General features: G+C 54.0%; 9 protein-coding genes across 9 annotated transcripts; 4 read left to right on the top strand and 5 right to left on the bottom strand.

Moving 5' to 3' along the window:
- Positions 1-23: 23 nt before the first annotated feature.
- On the top strand, positions 24-1,793 carry BJX68DRAFT_276522 (NADH:flavin oxidoreductase/NADH oxidase; the record flags this gene model as incomplete). Its single annotated transcript, XM_071048113.1, has 2 exons — positions 24-600; positions 696-1,793. The coding sequence occupies exons 1-2, from the start codon at positions 430-432 to the stop codon at positions 1,791-1,793; spliced, it is 1,269 nt and encodes a 422-aa protein (XP_070897654.1). The 5' UTR covers positions 24-429.
- Positions 1,794-1,858: 65 nt separating this feature from the next.
- Positions 1,859-4,467, bottom strand: sit1 (putative siderochrome-iron transporter Sit1). The gene is made up of 12 exons (XM_071040605.1): positions 4,085-4,467; positions 3,922-4,005; positions 3,786-3,861; positions 3,676-3,740; positions 3,524-3,628; positions 3,385-3,478; positions 3,020-3,336; positions 2,915-2,972; positions 2,776-2,869; positions 2,543-2,730; positions 2,435-2,494; positions 1,859-2,382 (listed from the first exon to the last, which is right to left on the bottom strand). The coding sequence occupies exons 1-12, from the start codon at positions 4,313-4,315 to the stop codon at positions 2,027-2,029; spliced, it is 1,728 nt and encodes a 575-aa protein (XP_070897653.1). The 5' UTR covers positions 4,316-4,467; the 3' UTR covers positions 1,859-2,026.
- A 144-nt stretch (positions 4,468-4,611) lies between these two features.
- On the bottom strand, positions 4,612-7,856 carry BJX68DRAFT_276520 (putative C6 and C2H2 transcription factor RegA-like; the record flags this gene model as incomplete). Its single annotated transcript, XM_071048112.1, has 8 exons — positions 4,612-5,882; positions 5,927-6,051; positions 6,101-6,235; positions 6,289-7,058; positions 7,114-7,290; positions 7,336-7,580; positions 7,631-7,685; positions 7,739-7,856. 8 exons carry the CDS (start codon positions 7,854-7,856, stop codon positions 4,817-4,819), a joined length of 2,691 nt encoding a protein of 896 aa, XP_070897652.1. The 3' UTR covers positions 4,612-4,816.
- A 386-nt stretch (positions 7,857-8,242) lies between these two features.
- Positions 8,243-9,519, top strand: BJX68DRAFT_112750 (DODA-type extradiol aromatic ring-opening family dioxygenase). Its single transcript, XM_071035936.1, has 3 exons — positions 8,243-8,446; positions 8,499-8,629; positions 8,682-9,519. Exons 1-3 carry the CDS (start codon positions 8,443-8,445, stop codon positions 9,429-9,431), a joined length of 885 nt encoding a protein of 294 aa, XP_070897651.1. The 5' UTR covers positions 8,243-8,442; the 3' UTR covers positions 9,432-9,519.
- Positions 9,520-9,706: 187 nt separating this feature from the next.
- On the bottom strand, positions 9,707-11,267 carry BJX68DRAFT_276519 (Aldehyde/histidinol dehydrogenase; the record flags this gene model as incomplete). Its single annotated transcript, XM_071048111.1, has 3 exons — positions 9,707-10,160; positions 10,209-10,813; positions 10,866-11,267. The coding sequence occupies 3 exons, from the start codon at positions 11,265-11,267 to the stop codon at positions 9,707-9,709; spliced, it is 1,461 nt and encodes a 486-aa protein (XP_070897650.1).
- A 419-nt stretch (positions 11,268-11,686) lies between these two features.
- On the top strand, positions 11,687-12,159 carry BJX68DRAFT_268193 (uncharacterized protein; the record flags this gene model as incomplete). Its single annotated transcript, XM_071046011.1, has 2 exons — positions 11,687-11,992; positions 12,079-12,159. 2 exons carry the CDS (start codon positions 11,687-11,689, stop codon positions 12,157-12,159), a joined length of 387 nt encoding a protein of 128 aa, XP_070897649.1.
- A 152-nt stretch (positions 12,160-12,311) lies between these two features.
- On the bottom strand, positions 12,312-12,899 carry BJX68DRAFT_268192 (cupin domain-containing protein; the record flags this gene model as incomplete). The annotated part of the gene is made up of 1 exon (XM_071046010.1): positions 12,312-12,899. One exon carries the CDS (start codon positions 12,897-12,899, stop codon positions 12,312-12,314), a length of 588 nt encoding a protein of 195 aa, XP_070897648.1.
- Positions 12,900-13,197: 298 nt separating this feature from the next.
- On the bottom strand, positions 13,198-15,022 carry BJX68DRAFT_268191 (CocE/NonD family hydrolase; the record flags this gene model as incomplete). The annotated part of the gene is made up of 2 exons (XM_071046009.1): positions 13,198-13,285; positions 13,335-15,022. 2 exons carry the CDS (start codon positions 15,020-15,022, stop codon positions 13,198-13,200), a joined length of 1,776 nt encoding a protein of 591 aa, XP_070897647.1.
- Positions 15,023-15,177: 155 nt separating this feature from the next.
- Positions 15,178-17,801, top strand: BJX68DRAFT_112516 (putative salicylate hydroxylase). Its single transcript, XM_071035934.1, has 4 exons — positions 15,178-15,536; positions 15,587-15,712; positions 15,759-15,833; positions 15,880-17,801. Exons 1-4 carry the CDS (start codon positions 15,420-15,422, stop codon positions 17,695-17,697), a joined length of 2,136 nt encoding a protein of 711 aa, XP_070897646.1. The 5' UTR covers positions 15,178-15,419; the 3' UTR covers positions 17,698-17,801.
- The last annotated feature ends 309 nt before the right edge of the window (positions 17,802-18,110 follow it).

The raw sequence follows: 18,110 nt of genomic DNA, 5'->3' as shown, positions 1-18,110 counted from the left end.
TTGATATTAGACTAGGGTATCTCGGTGACTATATGGGTACCTATCTTCCATAGTATACACCCGCGAGACTTACTTGATATCGAAAATCTACAGAGAGAAACGCCCTGTTCAGACGATACAATGTAGAGCAGAATGCCACCCACGATGACTAATCGTGCCTTGCACAGCTGCTGCCAACCACCAACTCCCCGAGGTTCGACCCGCCACGATTTCAAAGCAAGTGGATCTTGTCTTTCTTTCGTGATCTTCGACTAATTTCTGCAGCGGGTGGGGATGATGGAAAACAGGTGAGGGGGGCGAGCAAGGCAGAGGAGGCGTGCGGAGGTATATATATAACCTTCCTGTTCCTTGTCGCATTCTCGTTCCTAGTTCTCGCAACACATCCCAGTCCGTCGTTCTTGTACGCATTCAAATACGGTGACAACAGCAATGGCTCTCCCAGACGTTGAGATTGAGCCCTCCAAGGCTACCACCTACTTCACCCCCGCGCAGTCCCCGGCCGCAGGCACAGCCGCGAACCCGCAAACGAGCGGCAATGCGATCCCCAAGCTGTATACGCCGCTCAAGGTGCGCGGCGTGACGTTCCAGAACAGACTTGGTGTATGTCCTCCCTCTCCCCTCATTTTCCGTCAAGGAAACAGCGACACTGTTCCTGCAAGCGAAGTCAAGCGAAGTATATACTAACATGGAAACAGCTCGCCCCCCTGTGCCAATACTCCGCCGAAGACGGGCACATGACCGACTACCACATCGCACACCTGGGCGGGATCGCACAGCGCGGCCCCGGACTCATGATGATCGAAGCGACCTCCGTCTCCCCCGAAGGCCGGATCACCCCGCAAGACGTCGGTCTCTGGAAGGACTCCCAGATCGCGCCCATGAAGCGCGTCATCGACTTTGTGCACTCGCAGGGGCAGAAGATCGGTGTGCAGATTGCGCACGCGGGACGCAAGGCTTCCACCATTGCGCCGTGGGCTATGAACCTCGGTGTTGTTGCTACCGAGAAGGTCGGCGGGTGGCCCGACAAGGTGATCGGCCCGAGCAATGTGACTTTCCACGAGAGTTTCCCGACGCCGCGCGCGATGAGCAAGGAGGATATCGAGGTGTTCAAGGGGCAGTGGCGCGATGCGGTGAAGAGGGCGATTGCCGCGGGTGCGGATTTCATTGAGATTCATAATGCGCACGGATACCTTCTGTCCTCGTTCTTGTCGCCATCGGCGAACACCCGGACTGACGAATATGGTGGTTCGTTCGAGAACCGCATCCGTCTCTCCCTGGAGATTGCGCAGATCACCCGCGACGCCGTTGGTGACAACGTCCCCGTCTTCCTGCGCGTTTCAGCCACGGATTGGATCGAGGAGACGCTGCCCGCCGAGTCATGGCGGTTGGAGGACAGTGTGCGCTTCGCCGAGGCGCTTGCTGCGCAGGGCGCTGTTGATCTGATTGATGTTTCCTCTGGTGGTGTTCACGCTGCACAGAAGGTCAAGTCTGGTCCCGCCTTCCAGGCACCCTTCGCCGTGGCGATCAAGAAGGCTGTTGGGGACAAGTTGCTCGTTGCTACCGTGGGTACGATCACGAACGGCAAGCAGGCGAACCGGTTGCTCGAGGAAGACGGGTTGGATGTCGCGCTTGTGGGACGTGGGTTCCAGAAGGACCCTGGGTTGGCGTGGACTTTTGCGCAGCATTTGGATGTGGAGATTGCGATGGCCAGTCAGATTCGCTGGGGATTCACAAGACGCGGTGGTACGCCTTATATCGATCCCAGTGCGTACAAGGCGTCGATTTTTGAATAAGCGTCGCAGATAGACTTTGGTGATTATTTATGCTTATAAAGCGTTAAACTTATAGACAATGCTCAATCATGAGGAGAGTATATATTTGGTCCAAGTCTCAAAGAACCAACCCGGATTAGCTATATTATACAATGCTCTCAGCTGCCAGGTAAACCCTGGACAGACCGACCGCATTTCACCCATTATGTATAGACCGTGTAAATCCAAGACCCATAAGCCATGCACTAACCAATTCAATTGACATCCTTCTCCGCATCGGCGAGCGACTGCTCCTTGGTCAACTTAGGGTTGCGGATGCACAGCGAGAACGCAATCAGCGGGACTGACAAGCAGAGACCCGTGATGCACAACAGGCGCTGTGTATGTTTGTATCCATCAATAACGGCTTCTCTGGCGGGTGTTCCAACGGGGTTTGCGGCAACAAATGTAAAGGGATCCGCGTAGATGGATGCGGCCAAAGTCGCGTTGCCTAGAGTGGAGGTCAACTCGGGCAGGAGAGTCTGGGACCAGATAACGCCGGAGATTGTGCCACCGAGGGCGGAGCCGATGTTGTACGAGGCGAGGAACAGGGCAGTCACGATAGCGAGATCTAGACGGCGAAGTCAGGATGGGAGGTAAACTAACAATAGAACAAGACTTACGCTCATGCTTCGTGGCAGTTTGGATACTTGCTTGAGCGGGGTAGGGGAACATTCCTCCAGCTATTCATTGTTAGTCTGAACCTGGCGTCGGCGGGATGCTATACACACCAATACCAAGAAGGATTTCACCACCAATGATGCCAGAGCGGGCTGAGCCGCCGGTTCCTCCACGGTAGTTGTACAGGATACCAAAGGCGGCCGTGAAGAGGAGGGTACCAGCTACAATGAACGGTTTGAGGCGCCTCACTTTGATGACGACAAAACCAAGGATACAGCCGGTGATGACAGAGGCAAAACTATGCTTGTTAGTACAACCTAGGTGGAGATTTTGCAGAGCTTACCTGTAAAGCGAACCGATACGGGTGGCGCTGAGATTGCTCTCATCAAAAGCGACAATAAGGACGGTGTACAGATATGTACCTTGAAGAGACCACGCTAGTCCTATTAGCATTGCTCCCTATTTCTGCCGGGGAAACATACCAGTGTTAAGCATGATGGCGATTCCAATGGCACCCCAGACGGCTCTGTCTTTCAAAAGCTACGCACATTAGCTGTATTCAACAACAAATCGAGAGGATATCTTACCTTAAAAGGAATCATTGGATGTTTGCAGGTCTTCTCCCAGTAGATCCACACCGGAATGCAGAGCACTCCAATCACCAAAGGCGCAATAATCTTAGCCTGCTTCCACTGATCGGGGTTGCTTCCAGCAAGGGTGAAGGGGACAAGGATAAGCGCAAAGACGGCAATCAACAGGATGATTCCGAGGATGTCCATTCGCCAGAAGATCTCAACCAGGAATTTCTTCGTGCCGAACACACCAACAAGGCTAGGGTATGAGGTGACCTTCTTCGCCTTCCAGTGGCCATACGTTAGGGTCAAGAAGAGAGGGATCGAGCAGACTATCGAGTCAGCGCGGGTCAATGCACGGGACGCACAGGACAACATACCAGGGAAGATGATCGCGAACATCCCGATACCCCAGCGCCAGCTTGTCACCTTGAGCACCGCATCCGTCAAGTTTCCACTAATCCAGGTGTTGATCTACCTCGTCAGTTATCAGTAAACCCAGATTGGTGAGAGACGTACAATAAACGGTGTCGCGGGAATGTAAGAGAAGAGCAGACGAGAGCGGGTAGAAGTCGTATCTCCGATGAGAACCTCAACCAAGAACATGACTCCTGTATATCCAATCTGATGTTGTCAGCGCAAGTCCGAAATTGTGGATAATAGCAGGATACCTGGTAGATGACCGCACCAGCGCAAAAGGTCTGCACATTATCCGCAGCCGTCTCGATAACGGTTCCTGGCGAGTCAGCAGGGAACAGCCATCACAAACATTCTCGCATACCCAGCGTATAGAAGAAGATGGAGAAGAAAATCAGCTCCACACGACCAAACATATCCGCAATCTTCGCCGCCGTAGGCTACCGTCAGTGTATCAGCACCGCGATCCAAAACCGTGTTCCGTGGAACGGAGGGAATACCTGAGCAGCAGCGGCAATCACCGCACGCAAGACGCCGATCGTCGACAGCAAACTGTGAGTGCTGTAGCTTGCGGTTGCACGAGGCTGCGGAGAGACATTATTGTCAGCATCGGCCGCGAGCGCAGAAAGAGTAGAATCCAAGAAGCTGGCGCAGGGGAAATACCTGGTACGTATACCGCACAGTGCCATCCAGACCATAAACGTAGGCAATCAGCCAGATGCCCGAGAACATGGCAACGCGCGCCCAGAGGCCGAATTGCTGGTTGATGAGCTCGATGCGCTTGACACCGGGGCTCATCTCCGTCGAGTTGGTGGACGCATCGTCGTTGACGGGCGGCGGCGGGTGCACGGCCACGCTGTGCCCGGTTTCTTTCCACTCTGAATCAGCAGCCATTGCGATGGAATCAGAGTCTGTCGAGATGACAGAAAGAAAAGGGAAGAAGAAAACGTCAACCGAGTGAGGAGATGTAAGAGCTTAAGGACAGGGATCAAAGTGAGGAGACGCGAGACCCGCAGTGTCAATGTTACAGTCACGGTCACCTTGGCTGCAGCAGCGGAAATCGGAAGGAGCTCGAATCAATGTCAGCCCATCTTATCAGATGGATCCACATCCAGCAAGAAAATTTTTATTTCTCTCACGCTGTGAAAGTTTGGCCACGATCCGGGCAGGCAAATCAGGGCTGCAGGGGACTCGTATTGCGTGAGACGGAGGGTCTTGGCTCTTAGCAAACAGAATCAGCGCCGCGAGCCCAGAATTCCGGATCCGTGGGTTTGCCCCGAAAGCCTCGCTCCAAACGGAAAAGTTAATCTAATCTCATCTATAGTACAAAACGTGGGCCGCATTAATTCCATGGCTTCGTTGCTTCAGGCTTCCATGATTTCCACTTTGTTCGGTTTACGCGACGGCGGCGACACTCGATCGCGCCGCGCTTCCCAAGTCGTTCATCAACTGACACAACCCTTGCACCAGCGGTGGGAGTGCATCGTGAGGTGCATCTGCGCGCAAGAGACTCTGCGCCACGTCCATCACCCGTCCTGGATCAGCAACGACGGCGGGCCCATGGACTCCCTGCAGGGCTGGACATCCGCGGCCCAGCGAGATGAATTTGTGCACGTCCGTGGATTCTTCGCCGTCGAGGAAAACCATCGGGTATCGGTCGCGTAGGCTACTATTGTTATTCGCCGACGCCGAATGGGAATCCGAGTTCGGACTCGCCGTGGTGGCGGCCGCCATCTTCGAGTCACGCGCCTTGGAGACCACGCTATACGACCAAAAGGCGAGACTAGCGTAGTACACTCCCACGGCCAAGAACCCCGTCAGCGACCCCGGAGCCATGGATTTCGCTGCGCGGATTACTTGGCCCGCGTGCCAGATGGCTCGGCGGGAGTCGACGCTGTTTATCCATTGAAGCGCGCTGTGGTACACTCGGCGGGCTTCTTTCTTGTCTTCTTTTCCTGCGAAGAGCTGCAGTTCTTCCAGCGACATGAAGAGGAACATTGAGATGACTTCATAGATGAGTGAGATTTGGGGGCCGGGCATGTTACCCCACTCGTAGCTGATCATTCGGAAATGCTGCAGAACCTGCGACAGTTCCTGCTGTCGCGAGTTGATCACCAGCGCGTTCCAGTGCTTTGAGTCGCCTTGCGAGATGAACTTCAGGCGGTGGTATTCGTTGATCAGAGCCGACATGCCGTGGAGGATGACGCTACCGGACAGCTGGTAGTCGATTCGTCCTTGCCACTGCGACATGTCCCGTAAGACATCGACCAGCGATGGCAGCCGCTCTGGGCCAGGGGATGCAGTGGCTAGGTAGATGTCCCTCCATTCTACAGCCGTCTTCGCCTCCCACAACGGGCGGATCATGGGGAATGGCAGCTCCAGGTCGGCATAAGAAATAAGAGGGTTGATGTTGAGCATCAAGGACGACTGCGCATCGTGCAGGAGGAGATGATGGACAAGCCTATCCCGTCAGCGAAGTCGGATACAGCTTGTCAAACGACATACCTCTTAAACGACTCTTGTTCCGCCCACTCCCGCCACTTTCGCTCGAGGGCTTCATGTGTATCGTCCGGGCCCGGTATAATGCAAGAGTACAACGATCGTCGAAATCGAAGCCCCCGGCGCAGCATCTACACAGTCAGATTAATAAAGTGCACGAACACGCATACGAATACGTACCGTTAACAAGGGCTGTTGAAAGCTCTCTGCGATTTCTGTCCGTCGACCACTCCCGCTCCAGATACCAACGTCAATGACCAAAGCGAATGTTTGCGAGGCTCGCAGATGCCGGATCGTAGTGTTATCGTTTTCATACTACAGCCAATGTCAGGCATGGATACTTCAGATATGTGAGGTCAACGGCATACCTTTGTAGACATCTGCAATCGGACGACCTCCATGAGCGCATAGCCCAGCTTCCGAATAGTCGGTATAGGCGACTTCACAGCACCAGCAGCAGCAACAATACCAACCATATCCGGGCTCTCCTCGTTTAGATGAAATGTTGGTCCGTGGATCCACGAGTCAACCTGTTCACTCTGACGCGCAAAGAAGTCCTGGATGAGACTGTTAAGTAACTCGGTGCTCGGAAACGACTTCATGATTCGAGCCAGGTTGGCCCTCTGACTGGTCTGGAGGACCATACCGAAGATCAGATCCCGGGTTCCTGGCGACAACCGCTCGGAGAGAATCTGGCGCTCCGAACGCACACTTGCCTCCGGGCTATCAATGGACTTGGGCACCGAGAGGTCACCCTGGTCCGCAAAGGCATGGTCCTCGCGTGCCGGTTTCCAGGCTGAGAGCGATGAACGCTGATAGGCTTCTGCGCCTAGGGCGATACCGCTATCCGCATCCCGATCATGAGGCTCATCGGCGGGCTGGAAAACGGGATTGACCGAGCCCTTGGAGTTATAGAAGTCGATCAGACCAAAGTCCACCTCGGTTAGGTCAAAGTCGTAATTCAGGTCATGGTCGTAAAGGCGATGCGCGTAGTAATCGTTCGGAGGGAAAGCGGTGGGATCTAGTTCTCCAGGTCGTGAAAGGGAGACGAGCGAGTCAGGAATAAACTCTGGGAAGAATGTCCCGTCGACGCTGAAGACTCCGCTTTCGTGGTCGACGAGGGGCGAGACCGTTTGGCCTGACGGTCAGCGTCAGCTTAGGCCAAAAACTTTCACTGTATGGAGTTGGCTTACCACCATATGTCGGCATGGCTTGATCCTGTGGTATATTCGGTTGCGAGAGGAATGCATCCATGGGGATATTCGGTGTAACAATCTGTGCGGCTAGATCGGGGTGCACTGGGGATGAAAAGCTCGGCTGCGATTCCATCGGGGAGTACTGGTCGTCATCTAGTGGCTCATCAATTGATCCTACATCGTCAGCTCGGACTCGGCACGGTTTACGAAGCGACATACCCTGTTGATCAATATCAATTTCCGCAAAGTCGTTGTCATTATTGACCCCAGACTCTTGGTAGTCACAAAACAGCTTTCTATCGCAACACCGGCGGCAGGGTTTCTCCTCGTCACACTTGAGCTTGGAGGTCGCGCACGCCTTGCAAGCCTGGGAGACGCGCCCGTTCTTCGAGTGCGTCGAGGCCCTCTTGCGCTTTCCGTCTTGCAAATGGCTGTGTCCCGCCGCGTGCCGCTTCAGCAGGTCCCTACACGATTAACACAAGGGACGAGGGGGCGAAGTCTTGGCGAGACTCACGGTCTCGAGAATCCCTTGTTGCACACTTGACAGACGTATGGCTTCTCGCGGGTGTCTGCACAAGTCAGCAGTGGGCAACCAAGTTTATCCAGTCTAGAGAAGACATACGTGATCGGACATGGCGGATAAGGTGGTCCGCCCGGTTATAGCTTTTGCGACACGAGCCGAAGCCGCACTGGAAGTATCCTTGACGGGACTTGGAATCCAGAGGAGAGTCCTCGGGCATTATGCATTGCATTTATGATTGTGGCAGAGACAAAGGATTAAGAGAACGCGGGGATGGAAGGTGGAGGAGAAAAGTTGGGGAGTTGGGGAGTTGGAGTCTGGAGAGTTCGTCCATCCTCTCACCCTGACACTGTGGAGATCTAACATTTTGCGGGGGCCAATCGCCACGCGCTCGTTACTAGTCATGGAGGTCTGGGGTAACACCCCAACTACATACAATTCTTACTTTGTGATCCTGAAAACTGGACTGGATTGATTTCAAAAACTCTGGAATAGATATATACACATGATCTCGGTGCGGAACCTGACATTACTCCTCCCAACCCCCGAGAAACATCGACTGATTTCCACCGATTCGCCGAGGGGCAAAATGAGGTCCCGAGCAGTCTCGGAATGTGGAGGCGCATCCCGATCACTGGCCCCCATGATTCGGAAACACAATGCAAGCCCCCTTACTTGGCTCACTCATGTGAGGAGAAAATCATTAAAAGTCCAGGGCTACTTCAGGTGCTTCCCAATAGCTCGCTGACCTTACTCTGTTCACGTTTCGACAATATCTTGGACTACGTGGTACTAATACCGCAAACATGGGTATGTACTGCGGACCCTCTATTGCTTCTATAACTGACTAACAAAAATGCAGGCCTTACACCAGTCCACTTCTTCTCGCACGGCTCGACCATGATGCTGGGCGAGGAGTCCGAGTCCGCCGACTACTGGCGCAAATGCGGCGCCGAAGCTCTCGCGCGTGGAATTAAAGGCGTTGTCATTATGGTACTGTCTATCATGGAGAACCGCCAGGAGAAAATCATCTAACCGAGTACAGGGCGCCCACTGGGACTGCTCGCATGACTCCCTAGAAGTAGCCACAAACCCGAACCCAGGCAAATCACCAGTGGCCTACGTCAACCCGGAGAAATACATCAACTATAAACTCACCCCAGACATCCCCACGGCAAACCGGTGCATCTCGCTCCTGCGCGCCGATGGCTTTAGCGTAACCGGAAACGACAAGTTCGACTGGATCCACGACGTCTACCTCATCCTCATCCACATGTTCCCCAACGTCTCCCCACCAACAACAATCATCTCCATGAACGCGCGATACGACCCGCACTACCACGTGAAGATCGGGAGCGCACTGCGCCCGCTCCGCAAGGAGAATTACCTCCTCATCGGCACGGGCGGGGCCGTGCACAACCTGTACCGGAACCGGTGGGCGCCGATGCTACGGTACCGAGATAACTTTGCGATGGAGACGCCGCCGGAGGACTGGGCGCTGGAATTCCGGCAGGCGGTTGAGGATGTGATTACGAAAAATCGGGGCGGGCCGCGGTTGAGGAGGGCGATGACGAGGCTGATGAAGCACCCACGCTTTAGGGATGCGCATGCGACGGATGATCATTTCATGGCGGCGTTGTTTGTTGCGGGGCTTGTTGGGGATTGGGAGGATGTCGGGACCAAGGGAGAGTTGGCGGTGGAGAGCTGGGAGTTGACGAATATGTGTAATTCGCAGTTCACGTTTGGCGCGTGGGAGGGCGATGCGCTCGGAAAGGGGCTTGTTGCGGCGAGCTAGGTTGTCTCAGATTGTATGGCTTGGATTTTCTATCCCAGTGTAGGTTGGATCTTTGTATCAATTTGGAATTCTATTGAAGATAGCATCGGCTACTCTATTGAAATTGTTTTGTAGCACTCAAAGCTCCTTTTTATATGCCTATGTTTTATGGGAATGGCAGTGAAGCCATTAGGGCTAGGCGCACCATGCATCACATTTACATGGAAACACCTTGTATCTTGTCTGAAAAGCTCATATCAATATGCAAGTATACTACAAATAAAAACCAATTATATCTAACCCCTCCTCAACCCCCTCACAAACACAAATCCATAGTATCCCAACGTCGAAACCGTCGCAACAAACGAAAACAACGTAATCACACCTCCCGTGATAATACCCTGCTCGAAAAACCCAATCCTGCTGTTTAGCTTCTGTCCCGTAGCTGGCAAGGGTGCCACAGCCTCTTTCCAGGCGGCAAGTGCTTCCTGTGAGCTTGGTTTATCAAGCACATGTCGGATGAGTGCGGTGTTGGTGCTCTGAGTGATAAACTGAGGTCGAGGCACCTGGAAAGTTGCTGTCGCGTAGCGAGTTTCGCGGCTATGAGGAACGTTTGTGGGTGAGGCGGGCCCGATGAGGAGGTCGGCGGGGACTTGATTGATGTATGAGACGTGAGCGTCGATGAACTGGGTGAGATATTTGGATGAGGCTGGTTCGGCGAAGGCGTATGTTGCTGCGAGGGTTCCGAATCTAGGACCATTAGCGCTGGTTGTGGACGATTCAAGAAAGTAAACATACTGAGCACTGAGATCGATTGCATCGTCCAGACTCGTAACGGGATGCAAGACGAGAACTTTCTCTTCAACCTTTTTCTGAAGCAACTGTGAATTTCTGTCATGAACTTCGACAACACCCCATCCCGACCCCGAAACGAGGACTCGCGCACTCGGGTCCTTGTGTGCCAGATCCAGAAAAGATAAACCGGGACTTGATCGGCGTGGATTGAGGACCTTTTGTCTTTCTTCGCCTGCAGGGCCGGCGAGATACTTGGATGACTGGTGGATGATAGCCTCAACGAAGGTCTTCATGGCAAACTCTTGGACTAGTACGACGTCTGGAGAGTATGTAGATCGTCCACCAAACGCAAATCGCGCCGCAACTAAAGATCTCGCGGCACCTTGAATATCAGTAGTTCGGTCGACAACGGCAATTGTTCGAGCTGTGACAGGCGAGACAAGACCGCGTCCAGAAAGCGAGGCTGTACTCGTTTGAGCGACCACAAGCGTCTTCTCGAGGAAAGTAGCGTCCGGTCTTTCCTCGCTAATCGCAAACGTATCCGCGTCCAAAACCTGAAGCAGAATCTCGCGAAGGAGCGGAGGCAGAGCCATAGTATTCTTCGTCAACTACATCGCAGCCGTCAGCACCATTTCACACCACGAACCAGACAGCTCGCACCTCGAGAATAACGCAGTTTCCCGCCGCAATTGCTGCACTCAGCGCTGAAACGACTGAAAAGAACATCGTATGCGTAGCCGGGATAATATACACGATCCCCGATCCCCGCGTAGCATCCTGATTGTCCTTTCCCCTCGTAACGCGATACTCATTCTCCAGATCTTCTTGCATGTTCAATGAAAGGTAGTGAGTCCGGATCTCCTTGAGCGCTAGACAGATCTCAGCTTGAATCTCCTCCGGCGCATTGCTGGAATCCGTCTGCAACGCATTTCTGATCTGGTCGATGTGCTGGACCAGCGCCGACTGCAGACGGTGGAACTGGGACTGTCGGTAGCGGATGTTGTGAGCACGGCCGTCGATCTCGGCGGCAACGAGGCGCGCGAATGGCTGTGGAGATACCATCTTGTATTTCTCTCTGTGAAGTGAAATCTGAGGAGAAGGAGGGGCGTTGGTGGGGGACGAGAGGAGTTGTGTTGTCTAGGGTAGCCTGGACCAGGACCTGTATAAGATTCAATGTGGGCGCTCCCTTTTCCGGAGCTCGCAATCTCCGTCTTTGATTCCCCCCCATCTCCCGAAATCAAGCAAGGGAGCTAGCTTGTCGCACGACGGCAGTGGTGATGTGGTCGCGTCGGGATGTGGAGGAGCTGACCAGCCTGTCTCGCCTCGGTCCCCTCCGAGCCCCTTCCAGAGCTGCCGCACCACTGAGAATCCCTGGGTAAAAGCAAAGACACCTTCTCTTCGAGTTCTTGCTTGGAAACATCGTCGTCGGTCGAAGTCCGTCTCGCATTCAACTGTGCTGTTCAACGCCCTCAACCGCCAAAATGTCCACCACCACCACCACCACCACCACCACAAACACCACTACCAACAACACACTCTCCATCCTCGCTGATTACGAACTCCACCACAGCGGCTCAGAGTCCACTTCCAGCCAAAACTCTCACTCCTCATCTGCATCGCCATCTGCATCCTCATCACAGCCTGCGAACTGGCCCACGAACCATCGCCGCGTGCCCCCTCACAGACCCGTGAACCGCAACCTCGATCGAGTAGAGCGAGCGGCGGGGTCGAATGTGCCCGAGTATATCTTTATTCAGTCGATGTTGCATGGGGTTTGGTTGAATGCGGTACGTTTACCTTCTCTTATGATTCAGGTAGATGGGAGTGTAGTAAGGCGAAGAGAAGATCATGCTAACAAAAGTTGTGTTGTCAGTCTGTTTCGAGATTATGGCGCTTCACGGGCGGGAGGATAAATGACCGCATTTTCCGGTATGATGTGGGAGGGGAGTTTTAGATTGGTCTTTCGAAGTTGCAGTTCATATGGATATCTTTATCATTTACCTAGTTACTGTTCATTTCAGCATTATACTATCCCTTCAACACATCCGCATTCAAGAAAGAAAACTATCTCTGTTCTTGCTTTCAAATAAATCACTCTTATAGAGTCTATTTACTACTGGGAACACCCATTCCATCGAGCTCCTCCCCCAATTCCTTCCCGTCAACACTAACCTTCTCCGCCGGCTGAAGCACATACAACATGCGCGCCCACTGCTCCCTAACAACGCCATCCTCCCCCTTGACAGGCGGCGTCACATTTCTCCACGCGTGATTCGTGCCCCTCTGAACCGCCACATCCCCACGATGCAACACCCTCGTCTCCCCGCTATCCAGCACAAGCTCAACAACACCCTCAAGGACGACCCCATAATCCAAACTCACAGTCCGATGCATCGGGCTCAGAGCGTTCGGCTGCATATCGACGATGCGACAGACGGTGCCAGAGGAGATGACGAGGCCCGGGCTACCTCCGGGCTCGAGGTACGAGGCGTAGGATTTGATGTCAGCGTCGGAGGAGAGCGTTGCGGGGTAGGTGGAGGTTGTGTAGGCGAGGGAGAAGTCGGCGCCGTCGGGGATTGGGGAGACAGGCATTTTCTCCGAGAGGGCTGTGGAGAAGATTGCTTTTCCTGAGGAGTCGTGGGTGGTTATGAAGCGGGAGAGGGGGCGGAGGGTCTTTTCGGAATTGGAGGACATTTTGGCGGTGGTGGTGCTGTCCTTTTTGGTAAGAAACAGGTGGGATAATTGAAGTTTTGCTTTCTGTGGTAATTGTCGGATTGTTCACTGCTGGTGTATACTACCCTGAATGCGTGCTTATATCGCCATGGCTTTACTTGCTATTCGGGACCACATCGGGTGCGGAGTATGCATTGCGGAGAACTACAGGGTGGATACGCGGATCTCTCGGAGCTGCCTAGCAGCAAGTACCGATGTGGACTATTCAATGCATGGATTTCTAATATGCTCTGTGGCTGATAATTCACGCAGCGCTCGGCTATTTCGGAGGAATAATCGGCAGGGTCACATAGTTATCTCCATGTCCGAAGTTAATGTGATTCTGGCCGTCGAACCGTTGGGGAGATCTACTCAAGTTAGCTATGTTTCCGCCTTCGATGGGTTGAGGTGACTTACCTATCAGTCGGCGAATTGTGCAGGAAGATTCCGCTGCCCTGTGTATCCCCCGACGACACCTCGAGGATAATCTTACCCCCCTTCTCGACGACCACGTTAGTTGGCCACACCTCCACGTCAACAGGGTATACCTCGCCCGGGATCACCGGGAGAACATCCGTCGAGTAGTAATCGCGGTGTGGGAGGTAGTCTCGGTGGCGTACATGCTGGTCATTTACCTTGCGGAGACTGACACGGAGCCAGCCCTTGCACAGCGGAACAGGGTCTCCCGCCGTTCCTGTGTAAAACACTTCCTTGCCCTCCGGAGAGATGTAGCGTAGTGTCAGGAAGAGGTCGATGTCGCGAGGTGTCGGAGAGCCGGGGTAAGGGCTCATCGAGACGTTCAAGTGGGCAACGATGTGGCCTGTAATTTCGGTCTCCTGCTCAAACGCGGGTGTTGTAAACTGGACTAGCTGCGGCGTATCCAGCGTCCCTAAGGCGCGATAGGTGATTTTGCTTGGCCTTTCGTCTGGTCGCGTCGTCACGAGCTCTTTTTCTGAGGTGAGGTAGTACCGCGTGTATTGCGTGCGGGCGATTGGCCATTCGTTCTCCTGGCGGCGGGGATATGCCTGCTCAGCTTTGGCGTCGTTGAAGCCCACATCTCCCTTGCGCAGAACAATATCAACTTTCGGCGCCGTGCCGGTAGACCAACCAAGTCGGTCTTCACCTTTCAGAAAGGCATCGAGGAAGCTGCGTTGAAGGTCGACTTCTTCTTTATAGTAGAACGGGAGGTCATGTCGGCCGGTGATAAAGCGGAGGTACTTGAGCTCGCTGCCTGCCTGTGTGTATCCTTCGACATTACCGCGTAGGTGCAGAAGAATGCCACCCCAGTTAGCTACAGAAAGCAGCGGAACCTGGATATCAGACATGGTATACTCCTTGCTGGCATAGTAAAGGTCATCCCGGAAGTTATTTTCGGCATTATCGATTGTCTGGTCCTGCCGATTCGCAACAAGCTCCTCCTCTGGTAGATCTCCCTCGATTGTGTCCACACCCCAGTTGCGCGCAGACCGTCCAGGGCGTCCGTACTGGTTCGAGACAACCTGGCGATCCCACCAGAACTTGATGAATGCGTTTGACAGAATCCCTCCATGGCGGCACCGATCCCGGTAGTAATCCGACATTCCCTCCCACGGAATCATACAAGCCAGCCCCTTTGGCTGTCGCGCACCAACCCTCCACTGACTCCCAGCATAATAACTGATTCCTAGCAAGCCAACCTTTCCTGTCGACCACGACTGCTCAGCGGCCCATTCCACGACGTCAAAAAACGCCTCGCTTGTCTCGCGCGACATTGTATCAAGCTTGCCCCGCGACTGGCCTGTTCCGCGCTCATCGGCTCGCACAACAGCATAGCCATGCTTCGTCCAAAAGGCCGGGTCTGGAGTCTCCCACGCAGAGTGTGTAGAGCGGTGCTCCGGGTTCACCTCGCTGAACGATTTTGGGTGGAAGTCGGCGTAGGGGATATCCTTGCCATAGGGTCCATAAGTCACTAGCACCGGCGACTTTTCCGCACCCTTTGGTCGGTAGACGTTGCACCGGACGAGGCCAGATCCGTCTTTCAGCACAATGGTTGCATTCTGCTCGAAGATGTAAGGGAACGATGTTTCATCGATCGTGGTGAGGTCTTCGCGGATTGGGTTCGGCATGATGATGGTGGGTGAGGGCAGGAACTTGGCGGGCGAAACGATCCAATTCTCGTTTCCAGTGATCAAGAGACCAAATCGTATCGTAAGATCCTACGGAATGTGGGATAAATAGTTGAAGTTGTGCCCCTCATTGCGCACATCGCGCCATTTGGGGCATCCGACGTGGAGCCGATTCGGGGGACCCGATGCGATTCCACTTCAAAGTCCAAGCGTGTCACTCCGCGGCAGTTGGGGCCGGGCGGAGGACGGAGGACGGAAGATTATTGTCCTAGGTCGCGAGGGGTCTTGAGTGTTCCTACTTATAAAGGATTGCGGGGTCGATGGCAGGTACGGAGAGTCTTCCATCGGGCCCGCGCACCATCACTGCACTACTACCACTGAGCATACACTCATCGAAATGGGCAATACCAAGCCAGAAGTCGGTGGCCAAGGGCTCCATGTTCTTATCGCGGGCGCGGGAATTGGAGGCCTGGCGGCGGCGATCGCTCTGAGACAGCAAGGGCATCGAGTCGAGGTGAGCCCATTGCTAAAGCAAGAATCGCTATTACTGACACGGATCATTAGCTATTCGAGCGATCGCGCTTCGCCAGCGAAATTGGCGCTGCCATCCATCTCACACCTAACGCCAACGGTGCTCTTCTGAAACTCGGCATCGACGCCACGACGCTAGGTGCTGTAGAATCTGAGAAGGTCGGTACGACTCGGGGCGATCATACGCAGGCATTAACATGAGCAGCTCCGTGTGTTTCCTCCAAACGGTCCAGAGCTGTTTTCACTAGATATCAAGAAGACCTCCGGTTTCTGGCGACACGTAAGCGTCCTCCCCATGGTACACGATCCAATAGTAACCGATCCAGCGCTGGCTGCTTGTCCACCGAGCTCATCTCCACGAAGGCTTGAAAGTCGCTGCTCAGGCTCCGGGGCCAGGTATTCCCGCTCGGCTGCACATCTCCAGTCAAGTTGTGGACATTGACCCTCACAACGCCACCTTGACACTTGAAAACGGCGATGTTTTCTCCGGAGACCTCGTCCTCGGCGCAGATGGAGTACACTCACTAGCGAAGTCGAAACTACCCGGTGGGGAGAATATCAACACCTTCAGTTCGGGCAAAAACGCATTCCGTTTTCTGATTGCCCGACAGGATGCCCTTGATGACCCGGAGACAAGGGATCTAGCCCAGGAACTTGGAACATGGTACATGTTTGACAGTCCTGAGTTGCGAGTGGTTGTGTATCCTTGCGCAAATAACGAGCTGCTCAATTTCGTGTGTATTCATCCCGATTCCATGTCCAAGATCCACGATGGATCCGAGTGGGACCAGGGCGCGAGCAAGGAGTCTCTGCTGGAGGTGTACAAGGACTTTAGTCCGCAGGTGCGGAAGCTTCTGTCTAAGGCTGATCCGACAACACTCAAGGTGTGGCCGCTGCTAGATACTGATGATCTGCCGACCTGGACTGAGGACCGATTGGCTGTTTTGGGCGATGCCGCACATCCTTTCCTGCCGTACCGTGCATCAGGCGGTGCTATGGCTATTGAAGATGCTGTATCCATAGCAGTCATGCTGCCGAGGGGTGTTCGCTCCGAAGATGTCCCTGAGCGTCTAAAGCTGTACGAGAAAGCTCGCCGTATCCGAGCAACAACCGTCCAGCAGTTGACGCGGAAGAGCTCTCATGGACCTCTTCCACCATCTGAAGGTAAAATACTCCACTTACCATTGCGTGGCCCGGCTGACTCGTATGCAGAGAAATCAATTACCGAGTACATTTACGGCCATGACGAGTACGACCATTCGACTCAGGTCCTCCGCAAACACCTCTGGGGTCAAGGACCGCAAAAGTACTGGCGGCAGCCTATCGTATTCGGCCCCATGCCGGGTCCCAGACAAGATTTCGAAGGTCGTAGCCGGCTCAGTCGATCACACAAGTCCACGTTTCAGACAACCTCGATTCGGTTCAAGACGAGTCGGACGCTGCTCCAAAACCTCCTTCCAAACGATTTGTACTCATTTGCCACGCCCAGCACAGTCGCAACTGCAAGCATCTCGCAGACTCTGCTCAATGGCATGGACTGGCTCGGCGGCGGTGGTTACCGACATCTCGGCTTGTACATCGAAGGGGTACAGTACAAGAAGGCGGACGGGGAAGTCGTCAATGGGACCTACCTTCCCATTCTCTTCGAGAGTCTGACAGATCCAATCGTGAGCGGGCGCGAGGAGCTCGGTATGCCAAAGCTGTACTCCGCGATTGACGCCAACCAGCGCGACGAGTCTTACTACCTGCAGGCTAGCTGGCAAGGCGCCGTTTGGGGCCGATTCCGTTGGGAGGGGCTGGAGGATGAGGATCCTTCTGCACACGCCGCACCGACAGAGGGTGGTGTGTTAGTTCACCGCTACGTTCCTAAAGTCGGCGCAGAAGGCAAGGGTGAGGCAGAGGTGGAATATCCAGTGTTCGTACCAAATGCAGACGAGTCCAAGCTCCTGGTCTCGAAGGTAACGCGGGTCCGCACGGCCAAGAAAGCTGGATTCGAGATTGATGGGCTCGACTGGAAGGCCTTGCCAACACTGCATCACATCATTTCGCGTCTGGCAGAGATTCCTGTTGATGAGATTCTGTCTGCAAAGGTGGTCGAGGGTGAGGGAGTGTCAGATGTTTCGGCTGCAAGGCGCATAGAATGATTGTTTACAATCAATCAATGATGAATGCAGGCTCACATCCGTGATTGTTTGTAACCTGTACATTGGCATCGTATCATCTTGTAAAAGGAGCGTCGGCTGCCAAGCCTCACTCCCAAATTTGAGAATTTTGTTCGTGTTACCATCCAACTGCCATCAACACAAACACCGAGTGGACCAGTCAACTGTCAATTGGTATTGAAATCACAAATGTCAGATATCTTTCGCTCATTTGCCTATCCCAGTCGATGTGTTGGTCTTCGGAAACAATCGCTTCCGGCCAGTGATGTTTCCGAATGGCCGCCGACAGTGGATGACGTCTGTTTGCGCGACGCGTCTTACATGTCGCGCCGAGCGTTGATACCACTACGATCCTTCGTTGACCCCCCTGACATTTCTGGGTGAGAAAGACAGCA

Source organism: Aspergillus pseudodeflectus, assembly GCF_044049435.1.
Source record: "Aspergillus pseudodeflectus strain CBS 756.74 chromosome Unknown BJX68scaffold_29, whole genome shotgun sequence".
NCBI lineage: Eukaryota > Fungi > Ascomycota > Eurotiomycetes > Eurotiales > Aspergillaceae > Aspergillus > Aspergillus pseudodeflectus.
Note: the sequence above shows the minus strand (reverse complement) of the source record. Positions and strands in the feature narration are given on the sequence as shown.